This window comes from Amphiura filiformis, chromosome 8 (assembly GCF_039555335.1).
Source record: "Amphiura filiformis chromosome 8, Afil_fr2py, whole genome shotgun sequence".
Lineage (NCBI taxonomy): Eukaryota > Metazoa > Echinodermata > Ophiuroidea > Amphilepidida > Amphiuridae > Amphiura > Amphiura filiformis.
In genome coordinates this window covers 156,607-180,179 of record NC_092635.1, presented here as the reverse complement: position 1 = coordinate 180,179, position 23,573 = coordinate 156,607, and the positions used below count along the sequence as shown (strand labels likewise).

The 23,573-nt window shown below is 34.9% G+C and overlaps 1 protein-coding gene across 3 annotated transcripts in view; it reads left to right on the top strand.

The window, feature by feature from the left end:
* The window catches only part of LOC140158474 (PDF receptor-like), a 156,606-nt gene that overhangs the window by 98,233 nt on the left and 34,800 nt on the right, over window positions 1-23,573 (top strand). For 2 of the 3 annotated variants that reach the window (XM_072181569.1, XM_072181568.1), the window contains exons 2-5: window positions 5,366-5,464; window positions 9,833-9,921; window positions 15,614-15,726; window positions 17,582-17,732. In XM_072181569.1, the coding sequence (XP_072037670.1) occupies window positions 5,366-5,464; window positions 9,833-9,921; window positions 15,614-15,726; window positions 17,582-17,732 (452 nt within the window). The remainder of the gene's footprint in view (window positions 1-5,365; window positions 5,465-9,832; window positions 9,922-15,613; window positions 15,727-17,581; window positions 17,733-23,573) is intronic. The other variant, XM_072181570.1, reaches the window with a different exon arrangement.

The window sequence follows — 23,573 nt, the reverse complement described above, 5'->3', positions numbered from 1 at the left end:
AGACTGTGATCGATATCGTTTCATATAAGTGGCGACAATGACCAAGGTAATTCCATTTTAAATGAGAAATATCGCTCCTCGGGGATTTGTTTCTTTTTCTCTGCCTTTGTTTTTGCCTTTGTGTCTTTCATATGATTATGCTTCCGTTTAATGGTCCCACTTAACACCGTCTATGGACGGATCTTCAAGTTACTGATGATAAGGAATATGTCTTAAGAGTGTTCACAAAGAGATAGTGTCGTAAAATGGACACATTACAAGGCGTATTTAAATTGATCATAAATTATTTGCTTCGTATTCACCTTTGATTTATAGGCATCAATTCAAATTTAGCATGCATCAGTTCTGCAGATATGTTATCTCAATCATGCTGACACACAACAAACAAAAGTGGATACAACATGTTATTAGAACCCTATTTCTTGTTATTTTAACATATATATTTTTATAAAAAACAAAAATGAAATTTCTTTTAAAATCCAAATGCATGTAATCGATCACCTGTAATAGCATAATACAACCTTTCATGTATCAGGAGAAATGTTTAAATAAAAAACAAGAATGCGGGCATCGTGTTATTTTAGCACAGAAACGGCCCGGCTTATTCCCGGAGGTGGTTTTTCCTGGTTGATGTTGGGGATGTGGCACGGGTTTTTATTTTGTACCTTTGGTATATCAATGGGTGGGCTTTATTTGAGTGCTTGTTTAGTGTTTTTGTAAAACAATTGCAATACGATGGGTTGCAAAAAAAGCAAAAAAAATAGATATAGAGTACGTTAGCATCCGAAAGTCTGCGTGGCATGCACATATCCCAATACAAACAAATAAATTCGAAGACGCTCTAATCTTACCAGTGGTGCTAATCATACTTTTATAATCCAGATTGAGACGGATTCATTTAGACTTCATTGGTTATCTGAGCTTTGCCAAAAAATGTATTTTTTATATCACCTTTGACTTACTTAAGGTTAGTTACTGTTTTAAACTATTGCGATTTGGTAGTTCATAGCATCTTGTGAATGGTAGGAGCTTTGGGAAAAATTACATTGGTCATTTCATTGCAAGTGTGTAAATGTCTTTAAATATCACAGGTATACTTTTGTAGGTCCTGTGGTTCTTGAGTTATGTTATAAAAGGGGCTGAAACAACAACACTTTTATAAAACGCACATAACTCATTCACAACAATAAATCAAGCAAGTTCTCAAAGACTATGATTTGTAGAATGAACTTTTGCAAAACATCAAAGTGTTATTTTTCAATAGTATATTGATTTACATAATGAGAATCGATGATTTATCTACTTAGGATTGGATGCCCCTTTGCCTCCTGCCATGTAATCCTCCTCTATTCCGACCTGACCTTTGCAAGGTATTCGGCCTGTCGGAGACCCATATGTCTGATGTGTGCTTTGAAATCTGGTCCTGCCATCTTGTTGGAAGACGCCCTAGTTGCCTACGCGTAAAGTGAATGAGTGTTGTGGCATCCTGACAACGTGCCCAAATCACTTTTGGATCTTTGCTATATAAAATGAGAAACTTTCATTGCATTTTAATAACCTTTTAATTAAGTGAAATATATTTATTCGTTGTCCAATAAGAACAAAACGTATATTACTATCACAAGATATCTTTTTATTGTAGGCTATCTGGACAATAACACGAGAACAGAGTTGTGCCCAATCCATGTAAATAATAAATAATATGAAATGAAATGAAATGATGTATTTGCCATCCATTAATCATTCAAAGTTTGCTATGTCATGTCAGACAAAAGCTATGTATAACCTTAGTAGAGAATTCTACGCAAACACACTGTAGCTGGCGTTACAAGAGGCAAGAGAACGTTTTCTTACACTAGCATCTCCACTCAAGACCCGCTCTGACAAAACCAAGAACAAGTCGCATTTTTAGCATTCCATGATTTGAATGAAAATGTAAGCACTAGACAATAAGCTTCAAAATAATAAAATCATCCTTCCATGTTGACGCCTGTATGTGGGGTTTTAACTTAATTAACCACATATTTCGCCATTTTAACCTAAAAAGAGCCGATTTGTGCGGATTCACTATACTTCAAGAAAAAAAGAACACCGTCCCCCAGTGTCGTGCTAACGCTGTTACTTTCCTATTCGGCGAGGATGTCAATTTTGACATTCTTGTCTGTTACAAACAGAGAGGTAGACAAAAGGCCTGTCAAAACTGTTCCGGTTGTTCAAATACTCAAGTATCAGAAGGATGGTCCACAATAGATTCACGCAACATGAATAGGGATTTAAAAGCTGCCAAGTAGTTCCATGTGTTTCTATTGTCCAGTTTGCCAATTGCCATCAAGAATTTGAATGCAAACTGTTCAGACCCAGAACACGATCATGTCAGTAAATGCATATTTTGTTCTGGGACTGATTATTCGGACAACATCTCCCATGTAAAAAAGAAATCTACGCCAATAGAATTGGGGGCTCGGATAGAAAATCTGGCTGCCCAAATAATATAATTAATTGTATTCGCAATGTCACAGATGTCGTAACTACATGTAGAGCATTTCTCTGTTTCTAAACACAAGTAGGTCGATGACGTCAGACAGGCTCTCCTTGTTATCTAGAGGAGGCATTTACCAGATCGTATCATGTATACGACTAAGTTGTTACGGATGCAGTCCTTGTCATTTCAATGGAAGAAATATCCAAATAATCATGTTGTTTGTCTAATTCATTCAAAATGGACTATTTCGAGTATACTATTAGTAATATTAGATGTGGGCTGCTCCTCACTTTCATAACTATATTTAGTGTATCTCCTCTGTGATTTGTTCATTTCTCTTAATGCTTGTCAGTATTATATTCCCGGTGTGATTTCTATTCTAAAGGACCTGGAACAACATAGATTAAGCCTGTAAACAACACGCCAGTTAAAGTGACACTATTTGTTTTTATACAAGTACAATTGAAATTACAGGGAAACGACGGGGAGAGGCATGGGGACAGGTAGAAACAAAAGAGAAAGAACGAGGGAGAGACGGAGAGAGAAGGGAAGAGCGAGAGAGAAAAAAAAGGGGGAGAGGTAGGTAGGTAGAGAGACATAGAGCAAAAGAGGCAGACACAGAGAGGAAACAGACAGCAACAAAAAGAGACAATGGGAGGTGCAAAGCAGCGTACAGAGGTTTTAGTTTTACAAGCGGAATGACGAATCCTGTTTGATCATCCTATAATGCTTAATCTAAATCTACGTCTCCCTCATGTAATCAAGAGATAAATGTAAATCCAATATTGAACTCACTATTCATTTCGCTAGCCACAATTGTAAATGGTTGGTGTATAAATTATACATCGGAATAAATGTTTTTACAGAATACAACTTCAAAATTACCCAGGCAGATAAACGGAATCGACATTCGCAACGATTTTGTGTTTTTCATATTGTGCCAACTTTATGGGACATAGAGCTAATTCGGTACAATTTAAACCAGTCAAGTTACCTAAATAGATAAGTAGCAATAGTGTTTTAGTGTTTGCTCTCGTGGAAAAGAAGCTAAAATGGATCTAGACTGTGACGGTTTCTCTGAATTAAAGCTGATTAGAGTAATGCGTCAAAAATTGCATGGGTCATTCCATAGCGAGCTTGTACAAGGATTCAAATATCACAGATATACCATTATAGGTCCTGTGGTTCTTGTGTCATGTTGTAAAGAAGGCTGAAACCATATCACCTTTGTAAAACGCATATAACTTATTAACAACAATTAAATCAAGCAAGTTTCCAAAGTATTGTATACTGAGTTTGTGCAAAGATCAAGGTGTTATTTTTAATAATGCTCGTATATTGATTTAAACAATGAAAATCGATCTTTTTGGCTGCCTCGACCAACAATACTTAGTAAAGCTTTAAAGGTCAGGTCTATTGCAAAAACAAGTTAATCTCTATTCGAAGAGAATAATTATTACATTACAAGTTGAAACTTGTTGCAAATTTGTATGCGTATTGCTCCTGAAAAAGGAGAAATTGTGTGGGTAAAGTTCAACCTCGTACGTGTTCTTCCCCCGTTTGAAGCGTACGTGTTCTCCCCCGTTTGGCTGATGACGTAGGTAAATGAAGCGGACATTCTCTCATGCTCTCATCATACAATCACAATCACTTTGACAAGTTTGACATTAGCAACAATGAGTTGTACTATCATTTACCATAACAATGCTGCATAACAATATGCAGATTATTGTTCTCATTTCGCAAACAAAGCACACACAGTATTGTTACTATGCGTTTGCTTTGTAATATTTCATCCAACTGAAACTATAATAACTACATGAGTTTGTGAACTTAACACGGTTTATAATATGTGATGCGATCAAGCAAAATCAGTCGGAACTCGGCAATAATAAATTTTCAGTTTCTTATAGGATAGTAAAAAGCATTAACAAAGCTGGATTTTGCAGAAATCCCTATTAAAATTGAACAACCAGTTCCAAAGATATAAGCAATTAAAGAGATTCCAAAACAATAGGAAACAAAAGGAAATTTTTCATTTGTTTGGCTATATCTCAAAATCAATATTTCCGAGTTCCGACTGATTTTGCTTGATCGCATCACATATGCTAGTCTCAGATGAAATTCTAAGCTCAAATTATTTATTTATTTTTTAGGCCTAATATTTCTCATGATATTGATATACATATGAATTGTAATATCACAATTTACTAATAAAAAAGAAGCGGCTGATTTTATCCATATGTTTAAAAACCATTAAATTTGTAAAACTTTTTAGAGTTATTTTTTTCTGTGAACAACAACAGTATACGTTCTGTCCATTGAGAGCGTTTATAGTCCCTTTTCTCAAAGCGAGCACATCTCAGTTCATGACGTCACCGTTTTTCTAGGCCAAATCTGTCTCGTTCGAAGGAACTCACCGCTTAAGTTGGTTTTTGAGGAATATCAATTTTAAAAGTCTTATTTTCTCAAAAAAGGAGTCATTTTCATTGTCCTTATAATATTACTTTGCCAATGATATGATGTTGGTTTTGCAATAGACCTGCCCTTTAAATGACAAATATAAAAGCGCAGATATTTATAGTGCGCTACGCACAGGCACAACGCCTAGACGTTGATCTACAAGCCTCAGCACACTTTACAGATGATTCTGATACTGACTGAACTTTGGATGAGCCATGTATATCAGCGAGTAATGATCGTAAATAATGCCCCACTTAAACCCTTAGTTTTGTAAACACGCCATGTTAGAAGAATATTCATGATGGTTTCACATTTAAAAGGCTTTGCAGCAAGACATTCAAATTCGTGAATTGCAAATGACATTAATCTCTCTAATGCCAACGAATAAGTGTCATTACTTTCTTATTTGTGTTTTTACAGATGCCTATTGCAATACTACTTACGATGGGTTTGTTTGCTGGCCACCTACCAAAGAAGAAGACAATGTGTCATTACCATGCCCCTACTACAATAGAACAAGTAAGAATTGATACAATGGGGCTTTTTAAATGTTTCGCTGTTTCAGTTTCTGCTTTCTGATTTCAAATTCGTAGTAGAAGTATGTAACAGGATTAATAACCATAAGTACCTCTGCATCGCAACATAGATTACCAAAGAATTGGCATAAAAATCTGCGTCGTAATTCTCTACATGAGTTGACCTTAATGTTTATCAACAAAGGTAAATAAGTTGACCTTAATGTTTATCAACAAAGGTAAGGGACTGGCATATCAATATGCTTGAGCGAACTGCATACAACCACTACACTCATTTCAAATTATACGTTTTGGTTTCTCTTTTGTTCCGAAACCAAAAATCAAGGGATTAAAAGTAGAGCATATCTGGTCTGCAATCATAACACTATTATATGGTACATAACCATGAGTATATAATAGCCTATTATGCTAACATAATAATATTATCGATATCTATCCCCGCGGGTGGTAGTTTATGCAATTGAAATCTAATTGAGTCTTACTTCAGATAAGATTTCAGATATTTCATTCTCTAAACTCAGTAAATTTTCATCGTCAACCGTGTAATTGAATGGGATTAATTTTAAAACGCTTGAAATATCACAAACAAATAGGCCTATGTTAATAAATAATATAAATACAAGTTAAAACCGTTGGGTTCGATAATTAACCCCACAAAACTATTCAATTATATGGAAAATGCCATACGACCGGGCGGTTTCACAAGTTGCCGGCTCGATCATGCCATTTGCCGCCTGATTTTTATCACAATTGTTACTCCAAAATGTCATTATTACAGATATTTTATAAATACAAGGAAAGAAAATCCAGATTTGTAAACTCCAACTGCACTATTTTATGGATTTGTTTCACTACAGTATTTCACTGTGTTTGCAATTTAAAAGGAACGAAAATGTTTGTTGTACCAGCCATAGTTTGTCTGGGGTACCAGCGGGGTACACGAGCGCAACAAAGCATCGCGTTTCGTAGTCGCGCAATTTGTTAACGCACAGATACGCTACGCATAGCGACGCTTATCTGCATGCGCGGCGCATATTATGGAAGTACCACGGAAGCACTGATTTCGCAAAAACCTAGTGGTCAAGTGGCTCCGTTTTAGCTGATAAAATGTGAGTTTTTTTTCAAATTCTTTCCCCCGATTTAAATATCAAGTTATGAATGGATTTCGCTTAAACTTCTGAAGGGGCTGTGGATACACCCGATGTTTACATATTGTAAGCCGACTTATTCATCTGTAAATTGCATGAGGCGGGAAAGACAAGGAGGTGGAACGTCGCTTTATATAAACCCAAACATAAATATTCGCGAAAGAAATGATCTTAAACTTGAGTGTAGTCATTGCGACACAGTGTTCATCGAGATAAATCACAAGTCACATATATATCGTTGGTATCATTTACAAGCCAGAATATGTGATTTTTGACGATTTTAGGATCTTTTAGGAGACTTCAACATCGATCTCTTAAAAGAAGATCAATGTTCAAAATCCAACCAATTTGTCAACTTGATCTTTTCGCATGATTTGTTCCCATGTATTGATCGTCCAACCCGTGTGGTTCGCAATCACTTCTTACTCATTAATAGACAATATATTTACCAACGATGTCTCAAGTAAACATAAGTCTGGCATCACTATTACAGATCTCACTGATCACTTTCCAATCTTCACTATTTCAAAGGGGGCCAGGTTCAATCCGCCACCCAAACCAACTGTTAAGCGAGTCGGGCAACTCAAGCCTAATAACATCAAAGTCCTCATTAACGCCCTTTCTATAACTAACTGGCATCTTGTATATGATACTGATGACCCTGAGGTAGCTTACAATATGTTTAATGATAAATTACTCACTTTACTTGATATTCATTGTCCTATGAAAAACACTAAATCAAACAACCGTAATAATCCAAAAAAGCCCTGGGTCACAAAAGGCCTGCTACAATCTATTAAAACTAAAGATAAATTATACAAAAATGTATATCTAAGCCCACTGATGATAATAAAACTAAATATACTAAATATAGGAACCACCTTAATAGTCTCCTCCGAATTGCCAAGAGTTCCTTTTTCACCAAAGAAATTGAGCTCCATAATAATAACATGAAAAAGATGTGTTCTACTTTGAACAGTCTACTTGGAAGAAACAAACTTTCTAAACTCCCTGATTTTTTCACTGATAGCTCTGGTACCAAAAGCACTAATCCACATGAAATTGCCACCAAATTCAATGAGTTCTTCACCAACATTGGAACAAACCTTGCTGATAAAATTCCATCTCCTGACAGGGATTTTCAGGCTCGATCCACGCCTCCCATAATGAACAGCATATTTCTATCTCCAACAAAACCAGATGAACTAACTAAATTATGTGCAAAATTAAACGCTAGTCATAGTTCGGGTGTGGACGGCATCAGCGCTATCCTATTGAAATCACTTATTAATAATATCAGCAAGGTCCTCTGTCATATCTTTAACTCTTCAATCAAAAACGGCATTGTTCCTGACAAACTAAAAATTGCCAAAGTAACTCCAATTTTCAAGTCAGGGGATTCCCATGCCTTTTCAAATTACAGACCCGTCTCAATTCTTCCAGCTATTTCTACACTACTTGAAAAGGTTACCTATAACCGAATTTATGACTTCATTTCATTTCACAATATCCTTAGTCCCAAACAAATTGATTTCAGACAAAAACGTTCCACCTACATGGCTATTAATGAACTCTACACCAAAATCACCAAATATCTAGATAATAGGCTCCATACAGTTGGTATTTTCCTAGACCTTAGCAAAGCCTTCGATACACTTAACCATGAAATTCTCTAAAATAAACTCGACACTAGAGGTATTAGAGGCACTGCTAATGATTGGATACGCAGCTATCTTAATAACAGAAAACAATATGTTATTTTCAATCTGATTTCCTCTGATATGACTCCTGTCACATGTGGTGTACCACAGGGATCGATGTTGGGCCCACTTTTGTTTTTAATTTATATTAATGACCTTCCTCTTTGCTCCAACAATGTGGACTTCGTCATATTTGCCGATCTAAGATCAAAACTCCCTTGAAACTCTAGTTAACCATGAACTAGTAACCATTTTGAACTGGTTTAAGCTAAATAAACTTTCCTTAAATATCAAAAAAACTTATTTCATGATTTTCAAAAATAAATACATTAATATTCATAACAGAGATATTAAAATTCTCATAGATAATCATATTTTAGACAAAGTTCACACAACTAAATTTCTAGGCATATTAATTGATGACGATGTTTCATGGAAATCTAACACTTGCAATGTATCTAAAATGGTCTCTAAAATAATATAATGGTATTATCCGTAAGGTTCGTCCCTATCTACCTCAGGAATCATTACATACACTCTATAACACATTTGTTCTCCCCTACCTATCCTACGGCAACATTATCTGGGCTGACAAAAATAATTCCCATATAAATTCATTATTCCTTATACAAAAAAGAATTATTCGGACATGCACCAACTCCCTTTGGCTTGCCCATACAGACCCGCTTTTTAAACAACTCAATATTCTCAAGGTGCAAGATATTTATTTCCATCAATTCTGAACAGTTAGGTTCCAATACCACCACAAGTGCAAAATGTGACCACTTTAAACTTCAACGTCCATTATCTCAATGTTCATTTTCTCGGTAAAATGACGATTTAGGTACACAGATATATTTTGGTCTATTTCCGATTTTAGGCATCATTTTGTGTAAATAAGTATTTGTGAATTTTAAAAAGTTCATTTTAATACCTTATATGGTCAATATCTCAAAAACTAAGGCCAATATCAAAAAAACAACAAAAAAAACCGGTTTTTGGAATGGAGCCTCAAGATTGAGAAAAAACCAAAACAAAAATTTTGGGAAAAAGTATAAGGTCATCCAAGTGTATCAAATCCTTTATTTCATACAAGGATTTCTTCGTAACATCATAAATAATCGATAACTATCGACTTGCAAGTGGGAGTAAGAACAAATGCACCTGCATAACATTTTCCAAAATAACGCAACGGGCGGACACACACTTGGGTCAAACTCAAGCAAAATGCTTTAGCCAAGCCTTAAAAGAATATCAGCATCAGAGTTGAGGGAAAAGATCAAGGAAAGGCAAGGCCACGCCCGACAAATTAATTGTACAATTTTGCTCTTAGCCCTTGAGTCGAGAGACAAGAAGTTGGGAATTCTTATTCCATGCCCCGATATAAAGGCTCATCATATGGCCATATTGTGCAACAATATTTTGGACCCTACCTATAAATCTCACTGTCACTTGATTCTATTTTATGTCACCAAAATGTATCTTTATATTTTCTGCACACAGCGCTAAAAGCATATAGATTATGTGAAAAAGGCGGCCACTGGTCAACTTACAGTAACTATGATGAGTGCCTACGTGACTTCACTGTTCCGGTAAAGTAATAAACTATTGATTTCTTTCAGTAAAAATAGCCGTGTTGTATTTCTTCGCTTCTATTTCACTGTGTATTTTTATTTTTAAATCTGCGCTGCACTATCTGAACAAAGGGCGCAGCTGACATATTGCTAATTTTGTATTTGGGGAATGGGGCTTGCAAGCATGGCAAGTGGGCTGTTTATTTAACTTCAAAGCGGTTGCGTATGGGGAGTGGGGCTTGCGAGCATAATGTTTTTCTGGCCGGGTTACATTTGGGGAATGATGTAGGCTTGTGGGTTGAAAGGGGTTGGGGAATGGGGCTAGCAAGTGGGCTGTTGCATTTGGTTATAAAGGGCAGGGTTGAATCTGGGGAATAGGGCTGCTGTATGTAACTATAAAAGGGTTGCATTTGGGGAATGGGGCTTAGTGCAAGCGGTCTGTTTCAGATATCCTGTAGCTATATTGTCGACCTTTTGTATTTAATTATAAAGGGTCGGCTTGCATCTGGGGAAGTGGGCTGTTTGACTATGAGGGGCCGGGTGGGAAAATGGGAATCCGTTATATATATTTAACCTATAAAGGACCGTGTTGCATTTGGGGAATGTACTAGTATTTAACTATAAAAGGGAATGAGGCTTGCATGCAAGTGGGCTGTTCTATTTAAACATAAAAGGGTTGCATTTGGGGAATGTGCTGTTGTATTGTATTTACCTATAAAGGTGTTGCAGTTGGGGAACGAGGCTTGCATGCAAGTGGGCTGTTCTATTTAAATATAAAAGGGTTGCATTTGGGGAATGTGCTGTTGTATTTAACTATAAAGGTGTTGCATTTGTGGAATTAGGCTGCAAAAGTGGTCTGTTGTATTTAATTATAAAAGGGTTGCATTTGGGGAACGGGGCTTGCAATCATGGCAAGTGGGCTGTTTATTTAATTTCAAAGCGGTTGCGTATGGGGAGTGCATGGGGCTTGCTAGCATGATGTATCTAACTACAACTGGCCGGGTTACATTTGAGGGCTACGAATGGGTTGAACTCTCTTAAATTGGACGATTGAAATATGTCAATCTTTTAACGATTGATGATAGGAATCAATACAAATAGATTGGAATGATTTTTTTTTGTTTTTTTTTTTTTTTTTCACTCTAACTCTCTTTGTAGACTGATTTCACTATCTTATCAAGTGTTACTCCTATTGTCTGTCCAATTAACTTAGACACCCAGTTTTTGTTACTTGTTTAAAAAAATATACACTTTCAAAGAAAGTCATGAAAGAAAAGTATTAACATTCGCTGAGACCTAACAGGATTTTTGTGTTTCCAAAGCATTGAGTGAGAGTTTACCAGAAATTCTATTGAAATTGGAAGGTTTTTCTCAACACTTTAAATATAATCCGGTAGAAGTTGGGTACCATTATTTTGGAAGGTCTCATTATACAGATTTGTAGGTATGGTGATTTTGGATAGTGAATGGATGAATAGTAAATTAATTATACTCCTCACCAAAACATTTTATAAAAATGAAAAATATAATTCAGGTCATAAAATGCAGACAGTGTTTCTAATTGGCATATATTTATTCTTAGTGTATTAACTCCGTGATCCCAGCTGTCCCTCAACCAATTACAACAATTCGGCGCGGTATTTGAATCTTCTTCTGTGCATTGTTTTGGCTTGGCACAATTCTAAGAAAATACAAATTGTATGCCATATGAATGTTCTGATGTTATTGGTGAGGAGTATAATTCACAATACACTCCAGACGCATAGTAACTTGCCCTATCATTTGTTATAATGCACCAACTGTGACATCTTTTGAGTTATAGAGGTTGTGCATGAAATTATTGATTGGCTCCAAACAAAGGATTTGAACCGGTGTCCTTCACCGAAATCATGGCACAGTGTAGTCCATTCAATCAAATTGTCATCAACCTATTTGATCGTAGTGTATTTGTTATGCGTGTGACGACCTCTCGCGGTAGATTGCAAACATGCTTTTGTTGAATGCATTTGAGTAGACCGCCATTATTGTGAATTAGTAAAAGGATCAAAGAAAAAAGGGTGGAATCACTGATCAATATGCATGATTACAATGTTCAAACACCCCTTACTGTAAATAGATTATCCCATCAAAAGTTTCAAGTCATTAGGAATATTCGGCTGGACCCAGATATCTTGCTGTAAATTGGTCAAAATTGAATAAAAATAGACAAGGAAGAATATTTTTTTATCGCTTTACTAATAATTTCTGTTAGGTCTGACCGTGTTTAGCCACTTTTCTTTCATGACTTTTTGCCAAAGTGAAAACTTTTCGAAATATATCCTAAAAACCGGGTGTCTAAGTTACTTGGACAGACTAATAATACCGTAGTGTTGACTAAATTATAATTATATGTTACTCCTAATGTACTGCCCAATGACATGTGTTGCATTATGTTTGGACTGAGATTTCAAACTGTTTTAGAGTGAACATTTTCAATCCTTTTTTCAACTAGAAAGGACTTGTCCCTAATTTGGGACGGTAAAAGATTGAAAAAAAAACACAATGAAAATCAATCCTTTCTATTTCAAATTCAATTTGCCCCTAACTTTAATCACTTAAAGATTGTAAAAGATTGAGAATCACTCCTTTTAATTGAAAAAATAAGTTTGAAAAATTCAAATCACCCAATTATACAGTCTAAAACGGCGAGATTAAAAATTCAATCTTTTTGATTGAATACCGTATACAATCGAGCAGTTTAAGAGAGAAAGGGTTTGGGGAATGGGGCTAGCATGTAGTCTGTTGCATTATAAAAGTGGGCTGTTGCATTTAGTTATAAAGGGCCGGGTTTAAACTGGGGGATATGGCTTGCAAATATATAATAGCCGGCTGTATTTAATTATAAAAGGTTGATAAGTATAAAAGGTCGGGTTGCATCTGGGGAATGGGGTTTACAAGTGGGCTGCTGTATTTGACTATAAAGGGCCGGGTTTGAGAATGGGAATCCGTTATATTTAACTAAAGGGCCGGGTTGCATTTGGGGAATGGGGATTGCAAGTGGTCTGTTGTATGTAACTATAAAAGTAAGTAGTCCTCTTGGGAAGCTAACAAACAGAGGGAGTATGGTGACTGAAAATATCAGATGTGAAAATCTATCAATTGCACACAGATTAATACAAATCAGCGTTTTATGCTTAAATGTAATAGCCAGAGGGTCGGCTTGGAGAATGGGAATCCGTTATATTTAACTGTAAAGGACCGGTTTGCATTTGGAGAATGGGCTTGCAAGTGGGACGTTGTATTTAACTATGAAAGGGTTGCATTTTGGGAATGGCAGCTGGCTGTTGTATTCAACTACAAAGGGGTTGCATCTGGGGAATGAGCTTGCAAGTGGGATGCTATATTTAAATAAAAAGGGGTTGCATTTGAGGAAGTGGGCTGTTGTATTAATCTGTAAAGGGTCGGGTTGCATCTGGGGAATAGGGTTTGCAAGTGTGCTGTTGTATTTAACTATAAAGGGCCGGGTTGGAGAATGGGAATCCGTTATATTTAACTATAAAGGACCGAGTTGCATTTAGGGCTGTTGTATTCAACTATAGAGGGTTTGCATCTGGGGAATGAGCTTGCAAGTGGGCTGTTGTATTAACCTAAAAAGGGGTGGCATCTGGGGAATGAGCTTGTAAGTGGGATGTTATATTTAAATATAAAATTTGCATTTGGGCAATGGGCTAAAAAGTGGTTGCATCTGATTTTGAATTGCACTGGTAAAGAGATTGGCTGGAGAAGGGTTGTCTTATTGTCACGTTGCTTAAGCTGGCACAATTTGGATCTTTTAAATTAGATCTTATTAGCCGTTAGTTACAAAGAACTTTTAATAAGACATTATACGTTAGATATTTCAACATCTTTTCCCAAATCAAATAACAACGTAATGTTATTAACCGAAAAAAATGTGACCAGAGATTTAAAGGCAATCGTCCCCAACACCTATCTACATTGAATAATTGTATTGTATTCTAACATTTAATTAAAACTATTATTTGCATTCCTACTTAAACATATAGGAAACCAAAAATAGAAATTTATCGACGTCAATGCGCACTTTTTGAATCCAGCATCTCCTCTCAAAATAATTTACTGCACGGTAAACCAGAGTCAAATTAGAATATATTTCCCTTTTTGTAGTTAAATTTAATAGGTTTTTTTTTTCTAGACTGTCAAGTTTTTGTTATTAAGTCACCAACAAACCTTCTTTTCTGATAGATTGACGCTATCATAACAATAATGTATTGACTTTAATGTAAGAAGGCAATGTTCAGTTATATGCCCTGTGGTTGTCAACTTGTCTATACCAAATATAATCTGACCCGTTCTCACCAAGCCCGGATCAAACGGGTCAAAGTTTTGACATTTTAGAGATATTGTTTGTGATACCCATCATATCTCTAATCAAAGCGTGACTCTTTCAGAAAAAAATATTGTTTATTAATCTCCATTCACTGCTGTGGAAGTGGAGAAATTATTTGCTTTACAGAGGCGGGGTACTTCTATGTTGAAGTATGTTGCGCCCGAATGAATCTGTTTTTGCACAACAAACAAATACCTAGACACGGAGTAGGTTTTTTTCACAGAAACTTCTCTGTTTTATGGGTCCATTCTATGGGTCCATGTTTTGATACATCGTCCAAAAACGGTAAAACTGGGGTACGTTTTTTTATATGGGGCCATGTTTCGAAAACAATTGCCCCCAACATGTAAAATTTGGTTAATTTGGAGAAAACTGACCCTTGAAATTGGGTTATGGTGTTGAAGCTCAGGCGACGCATCATGTCAAAACATAATTCAAGTACCATAGGCTTTACTTCTAAGAATTTTATTGGCATAATTATGTCATATCTTCAGGAAGTATACATTAATACTAAATTGGTGTCAATCATTTTAAAGCGTGTTTACCAACATTTACAGCACCACATCAAAATACGCGAAGGCAAACTTTGAACATGTTCCTGGTTCTATGCTGTATGTGAACGGGTCACATAATCATTAGAAGCGTGTTAAGTACTACCGTGACAGACCACTTATACAAAGTCTGCGTCAAATATTATCTACTTGAATGCATTTAACATATTTAATACACTTTGTTGAAGCTCATCATGTGCAAAAGAAACTTCATAATTACGATAATGGTGCCGTAACAGCTGCTATTTTCATCTTGTATTTTTTCATCTTGTTAACGTTAGACGACTTTCTAAAACATTTATACCCAAAAGGATATCAAAACGCGTTTAGATGCTATTGATTCCATTTTATGGTCCATCCTTTAAGTATGGTAACACAAACCAATGGTTGAATTATAGCTGATATCACTTCTCTTCACGCTAAGTGTCTGCATCTTGGATAATATTTCATTGCTCTTCATATTCTGTGTACAAACAGAACATTGCTCTACATTCCATTGTCAACGCTCCAAATACCACCGAAAATGCCACAATGAATCTAAACTTCATTAACCCAAAGCATATACCCATCAATATTCTATATTTCTTGTTAAAATATCAAGAAGAAATACAAAAACAATCTGAAGTCGGTTCATCTCTTTTATACTAAATTTTTTTACTGAAAACCGACATAAATAATAGCACATTGTGTGAAATACGGTCAGGATAGTGCCTAATTATATTTCTCTTTTGTTCCATTTCATTTCCTGACTATTCCTCAATGAATCAATCAGACGATGCCGATATTACCAGCCTTGGAGAAAGCACTGACCTCCATTTATTTGATTGGGTGCTCTTTGTCTCTCATTTTATTGTCCATCACATTGGTCATCTTCTGCTACTTCAGGTACGTTCAATTTTAAGTGACCTAATTTCATGTCTGATTGTGATAGCTGCCTTATGCTCTTAGTTATATGCAAACTTTTTGTTTGTCCTCTCTGTTATGTGTATTGTATTGTATTGTATTGAGGATTTGTATGCTTCAGATAAACATGGTAAGGAACGGAGACCGACAACTATAGAGATTAATTGAAATCTAGAGTAGATAAAATTAATATTGACTTAATCGTGATTGTTGTCTTCATTTCATACGGCCTTCCTTTAATCTTAAAAAAGAAGGGAAGGGGGGGGGCTCAAGAAAGTGACTCTCCATATGTTGCATTTCATATTACTTTTCAAAGAAAGCATAGACTTGCGTCGCTATAGAAAACTCGTCAAAGTGAACTTGGCAGCTATTTTGCATATTTCTTGCTTCTTTGAGACGTACCCATCTATACACATGATGTCTTTACAGACTGCCAGATTAAATTACCTTTAAGTCAACATCTAGAAATATAATGTGCTTCTAGTATAAGTATAATAGCTATTTTGTTGTTCAGCGGAATTCCTGTTACCGTAAATCTACATTATGTCAAGTAAAAGATTAATTTGCCTTTTCAACCAAAATAATAAAGCTGATCAAGCATATAAACTAGACTATAATATGCAGTTGTCATCGACGTCTACTTTAAAATGAAATTGGAATGCCACTTATTGCGTATTGCGAGTTCGTGTTCTTTATCATCGCTAAGTTACGTTTACGTGCTTTGGAAGGAATATAGCAAAAATAATACTACGGATCAATCTGCCCTTAACCAATCTCAGCAAGTATATACATTCTTTTTAAAATAATTAACTTTATATAATTCAATCGCAAGTAGGTAATTGCTATTTTAACCAATCAATAAGTCTAAACTTGTTGGCGCAAGAAGTAATCTGCCATCTGAGTGAATATTCTTAGTCATCCAGTAGTTTCAAACAGCGTTTTGGAATTAAATCAAATACTGGAACTTATTTTTTGCAACTTTTGCTACGTTGCGTCTGGAACCACCAGACTTCATCAGGCAACTGACCCGTTGGACTGGATCTCATTGGTTACTAGATCGACCATTGATATCGATTTAAAAGTAGCTGAATTATGCACGTGTGTGGTTGTCCGAACTTTTCACCAATGTCTAAAAATACCCCCATATAACGCGTTATTAAATTTAACTACTCTGCTATTACCAAGAATCAAGACTTTCGTCGAGAAACGACAACTATATTTATGTGATATATTTGTTGATAAAGGATAAAGTTTAACCCGATGGACCATTTTTATTTTATTTACATTAATATTCCGACTACATGTACCTGCACGTGTTTGCACCTAAAAGGCTTAATGTATACATGGCTGACTAGGGACCAATACGACGATATGAATCCACAATTTAAAGAAAATCTCTGTGTATGACTGATCAGACTAAAAAGGGTCTTGAAATCAAATCCCATATCAAGCCTCTATCTCACATTACTCAATCCTGGAATTGTTTATAATAATCCAGATACATGTATTTCCTGCGTAGGATACTTAACATTTGGTGGATAAATGCATGTGGATGAAGCAGAAATCCGCCAGTAATACTGATTTGTGCAAATGTATTCATTACTTCTGTATATGTGCGTATAAAACTTAAGTGATTTATTAGCACAGTTTCTAGCATGGGTGTATAACATGGAAATAGATGAGGTAACCTGACTGGCAGCAATCAGCAGTGAGGCGTGCAGTGTTATAACAACTTCGTCATAGTCACAATAGTAATTTTGTTTTTCTTACGGCATAATTATTTTATTTTAATGAAAATAAATGTTAATTTTAATTTATTTTTCTTTCATACTAACAGATCACTACAATGTACAAGATTATCAATACATAAGCATTTAGTAGTTTCCTTTATTCTTCGCTACGTGTGTATGCTGATCATTCTTCATACGGTTCCAGCGGGTAATCCAGCTTACAATCCTTCAAGTCCAAATGGAATACTTCAAAGAACGGTAAATATTTACACACTATATAGTCGGATTCTATCTTAATGTAGACATGAATTGGATTCAAGTGCCACTGAGATTATAGCCTTGTCAAATCGACTGACGTGGGACGAGAAGATGATGGCACACTGCAAAAAAGTTGGTCAAATCTTTCTACCTATTTGGTTGGGCAAACTCTTTTACTTATTTGTTGGTCACGGCTTGCCCAATAATAGTTAAATCTAAATTCTTATTGGGCAACCTCTCATTTTGACCATTTATTTATCTTTATTTTACTACGAGAGGAGTAAAGTTGGTTAAGTTTTTGGCCACGTAATTTATATAAGACTGTTGTGCAAAATAAATCACATCAGTTGGGCAACTTTGTAGTAAATTGCGTGAATTACAAGTTGTTGGGCAAAAAGATGTAAAATGTTGGGCAAAGTTTTCGATCATGCGCACTGTTGTCTTTTCATTGAACAACAGTTGGTCAAGATTCGCGCGGTTCGGTTCTGGAAAGCACATTTTCGATCTTATCGTAAAATGGCGGATGACATGGGTGCTGGCAGAGTGGGGGCTGGCACAGCTAATTGACACCTTTAAAGGTGAGTTTTCTCTAAATTAATTATAAATACATGCATTATTACACGGTGTTACTTGCCTCATTTAATTCTGACCACTGTGTATGAAAAAATACTGAGAAATTTAGTGAAGTTGTTTTACGACATGTACGAGTCAGACACTCGTGATATGCACGCATAGCCATGCATGCATGATGGCAATCTGAACTGAGCATTTAATAAGCTTACGTATCAAGTATTTGAAAATAACTTCACTAAATTTCTCAGTATTTTTTCATACACAGTGGTCAGAATGAAATGAGGCAAGTAACACCGTGTAATAATGTGTGTATTTATAATTAATTTAGAGAAAACTCACCTCACAATTGAAAAATATTTGCCTAATAATTAAGCAAAAAATAAACCAACATATGAACCAATAATGTGTAAAATGCCCAACAGTTTAATCAAATTTTGTCCAACAATTGGTACAATCAACTATTTGCCCAACAGTTTTATTAAATATTGCCCAACAATTAGTGAAAATTATTTACCCAACTATGTTGGTCAAATATTTTGCTTAACAGTTATGCAAAAATAAACCAACATATGAACCAATACCGTGTAAAAATGCCCAACAGTTTGTTCAAATTTTGAACAATAATTGGTAAAACAAATTGCCCAACTGTGTTGGGTAAATACTTTGCCCAATATTTGAGCAAGTTTTTGTAAACCAACTGTTGGTCATAATTTTTTGTACAACTCTTGTTGGTCAAATTTTGACCAACTGTTTCATGTGTTGTATATAGACCAAACTGTTGGTCATTTTTTTGACCAACATTATTTGCAGTGCATGATCCTGGAACAAAACAAAGCCAATACCGTAGTTAATTCTATAATACACATTATTCCGATTAGGCTGTGCTATGATTTTACTCCATATTTCCCTCATTCTGCAAGTTTTGTCCTCTTAATAAAGGAAAATGAATTAAAAACTGGACGCTAAAAGAAAATCATAGATTAAGCGTGATTCAATCTCCCCAATCCCATAATGCAATATACCACCATAAAGTACCTATATGGGTACTATAAAGTTGTAGATTAAATCTTCTATAGCGTACGTTTCTTGGTCTGATAGTTTTATCATGTTGACATATTATATTAATTGAATCTTCTTGTCTTTCTGTTTTTCGTTACGCCGAATAATTTTGCAACAGCAACGACAACAATATAAACAAAACAAACAAAACGTTTAAAGAAAACAAGAGTTTCTATAAGATGGAAAAATGCGTTTCTTGGATAAAATTCTGACAATTCTGTCTCCAATAGACTACCGAGAAAAAAAGTTTCGGTATCTTAAGGGATGGGGTAAGAACGTTTGGACAGTATTTATTGTGGGACATTAGAGCACATCAGACATATCGAATAGCATTCTGAATACGAAGAATGTCCTTCTGATATCAAATAATTTTGATTTTTTGAAATTCACAATGTAATACACATTTTATGGCAAATGATTAAAAATTAATATTTTTGATATTTAACAGTACTCGAAGTAAACTTTATAAATCTGATGAGTTATACTTAAAGTGTATGTAGGTGGGATGAAAAGCCGACGATCAATTGGAAATTTTGACCTTTCGTATTGAAGATATGGATTTTTTTCCCAAAACACCAAAAATAAATCCATATCTTCAATATGAAAGGTCAAAATTTTCAATTGATCGTCGGCTATTCCTCCCAGCTACATACACTTTAAGAATGTATCGTTAGATTTATAACATTTACTTCGAGGACTGTTATATATCAAAAATGTGAAAAATATCAAATTTTAATAATTAATCATAAATTTTGTATTATATCGTGAATTTCAAAATATGAAAATTATTTGATATCAGAAAGACATTTTGTCTGATGTGCTCTCATGTCCCACAAAAAATACTGTCAAAACGCTCAAAACGCTCATTCCAGATCCCTTAAAGGAAGTCTCCGGCAATCATAACATTATGCCTTATATGTAAGAAAAATAATTGTCAAGCACAAATCACAAGGTTTTTATTCAAGCCAAACTCATAGTGACCATAAAAACGAATAAAAACATCCGTCTCTCAACACGCGATATTCAAAATTCCCGGGCACCGAAATTGTCCAGTGCAATGACGTCCAAGTAATACAATGAAGGCTGACGACAATTGAGCACAAACAACCATTACGTCATTGGACTTAGTCAATTTTGATGTGGGAATTTTGAATATTGTGTGTTCAGAGCCGACTGTTTTTATTTGGTTTTATGGTCAATATGAGTTTGTTTTAAATAAAACCATGAGATTCTATAAGGCATAAGGTTATGATTGTCGGAGACTCCTTTTAAATAACATAAAACGCTAGAAAACCTGAAGTCCTAAACTAACTTCAACTACAAAGATATAGTGTATTTAAACATGACGTATCCAATTTATTTCTTTATTTACATGTCATCAATCATTATTATACAAGTAATAAAATGGTAATTGAAACTGTCTGGGAAAACAACGAATGTAAATAAAGACACACTCTTGATAACGAACGTCTTTTTTGTTATCCCTGACGGCATTATTGCCTCTTCACTAGACAATTTATACATTAGCCTTTTAGTGCACACAGTACAGTTGGAAAATTCGAACAAAAAAAAACAACCTTATTGTTCAGTAGATTGCAGACGTTTTGATTAATTACTTCGATTGATTCAAATAACAAAAAATAGGACAAAACGAATTGTAGACAAACATGTATATGGTGTAAGTGTTGAATAAATCTGTTGTCCAGTACATACTGGCGAGCGATAGATCGAGTGACCAATGAATTGCATCGTATTGTCCATACATATTTTAAGCGAAAGATCTTATTGGTCAATAATTAATCTCTCATCGCTTTTTGACTGCGCTACTTTATGATACCAACAGAGTTCAGGTGTAAAGCGATAACCTTTGTTCAAACTTATTTTATTTCTATAATTGGTACAGGATGCGTTGGTATTTCTAAGAAGTAAGTCTGGAGATAAAACAGACATCACATAATTGCCATCAATGATATATTATTTCTTTTTACACTTAAGAGTTGATATTAAAATAATAGGTTGCGATAAAAAGAAATTTATTTGCTTTTCATGGATGCTGCTAGATTACTTGATTTTCATAAGAATACGTTTGGAGAGCACTTTATGGCACATAACAAATCTGAAAGTAATAAAATAAGATTGCTGTTGGACTTAAACTCAGGCAAGATATAATAAACAAATATTGTAAATGTACATTTAAAATGATTCACAAGTATGTTTTAGGTAGGGTTGGGTATACGTGTAGTGTTGGTATTGTTGCGAGTCGTTTTAACACTCTTTACCCAAATTCACTTCAGAATGCACAACAAAACACACTGTTTGATTAAGTTAACAATATCCGAATCTTTAATGAAAAGTTAAGTATGATTTAGATATGATTTAGTTAATGGACATACATGTAAATACATACACTTTAAAATCAATTAAATGCATAGATTAGGTATGTTTACTTAAGGCTTAAGGCTCGGATAGGGACGTTTTCAAGGAATTAGTTTTGGGACTTGAGAGTAGATCAGACACATCAAATTGCATTTTGAATAAGACGAATGTCCTTCTGATGTCAAGTAATCTTGATTTTTTGAAATTCGAGCTATAATACAATTTTTTATGGCATATTATTAAAAACTGACATTTGTGACATTTGTAAATTGTATCAAATCTAATGTATGTACTTGAGGAGTATGTAGCTGGGGTGAAAAGCCGTCCATCAATTGAAAATTTTAACCTTTCGTATTGAAGATATACATTTTTTTACTCAAAAGGCTAAACATTTTTAGGTATTCCTCAAATTATTGAAATAATTTGCTATAACATTTGTATTATATTGCGAATTTCAAAATATTCTAAATTATTTTATATCAGAAGGACATTCCTCGTATTCAGAATGCAATTTGGTGTGTCTGATGTGTTCTTAGGTCCCACAAAACAAATACTCTGCAAAGATGGGTGACCAACCCCTTAAGCAGCAGCCTTCTTCTTGTTGTTGATTAAAAATCTGTTACACTTAATGTTCTTGATGTATATCCCGATTCACTTGTCCTGCGAAGATCGATGTTCAGCGAATTCCACTGAAGATTTTTATATCCTTTACGTATAGAATCCTCGTACAGATGATAATCTCCAAAATGGTGCTCTTTTTACCTTTCACACAATTTCTAATGGAAAACAGACCTGCCTTTGCATCCCCCTGTTTCCACTTACATTGATAGATATCTTGTTTTAATAACCAGACTTATACATTCCTTTCTTGGAAGACGTTCGCATTTTGACGTATTCTACATCTTCTCCGTCATTACTGGATTAGTTCATAAGGCATATGGACTGTAAGCACATTAGCTAGCCCACAACAAAACGGTAATAATATCTGCCCAATAATCAATTTTACATTTTCTTATACAGGGTGTCCCATAAAAACAATACCGGGCAAATGAATTTGGACGTAAGTCGAGAAATAGACATCAGAATCCAAAAATCTAAACATCAGCGTGCAGCCTATCTTATTCTGCATCTTATATGCTAATTTTACTGGAAACGATTGACTGATCGCGAAGAAATTAGCAATTACATAACGCATGTGCCAATTCACTTTATTCCAAGTTTGAAAGAAAGATCATCCAACACAATGCGCAGTAGTGGTTAAACTGTCAATGGGCTTTATATTTTTTTCTATGAAATCCTTTTCGTTCATTTTAAACATGTTTCTTGAAAAACATTTAATTAGGTTTTGTTCAAATTTGAAAACCTGCATGATATTGAAAATTAAAGCTTGCATGTAAGATGATGCTCGGTATTTGTAAATATCTTTTTCGTTAATGTTTAGAAATGTTGCATAAAGAATTACTACATAAAAAATTCCAGCTGGCTTAAAAGTTTCTCACACACATTAATGTTTTCAGAATATTTCCAAAAAATTGTAATGCAAAGTTTAAATCTTTTAAAACTTCAACATTAATGTTGCATGGTATCAAAATCACACGTAAAGCTGTAAGCACTTGATCATTATCATTCTTGGCACAAATGTTTTTTGTAAAGTTAAAATATAACATGCATGTATTTGCACAACCTAAAGAATGAAAGTTGGAGAGCTTCCAATTGCAGAAATCAAAGTTTTCTCGGACAAACTGTTATTCATCTGCAGTGAAAGCATGAATGACATAACACCGTCGAATTAAATTTAATGAGATACACAAACTTTAGGAAGCGGTGAGCGAG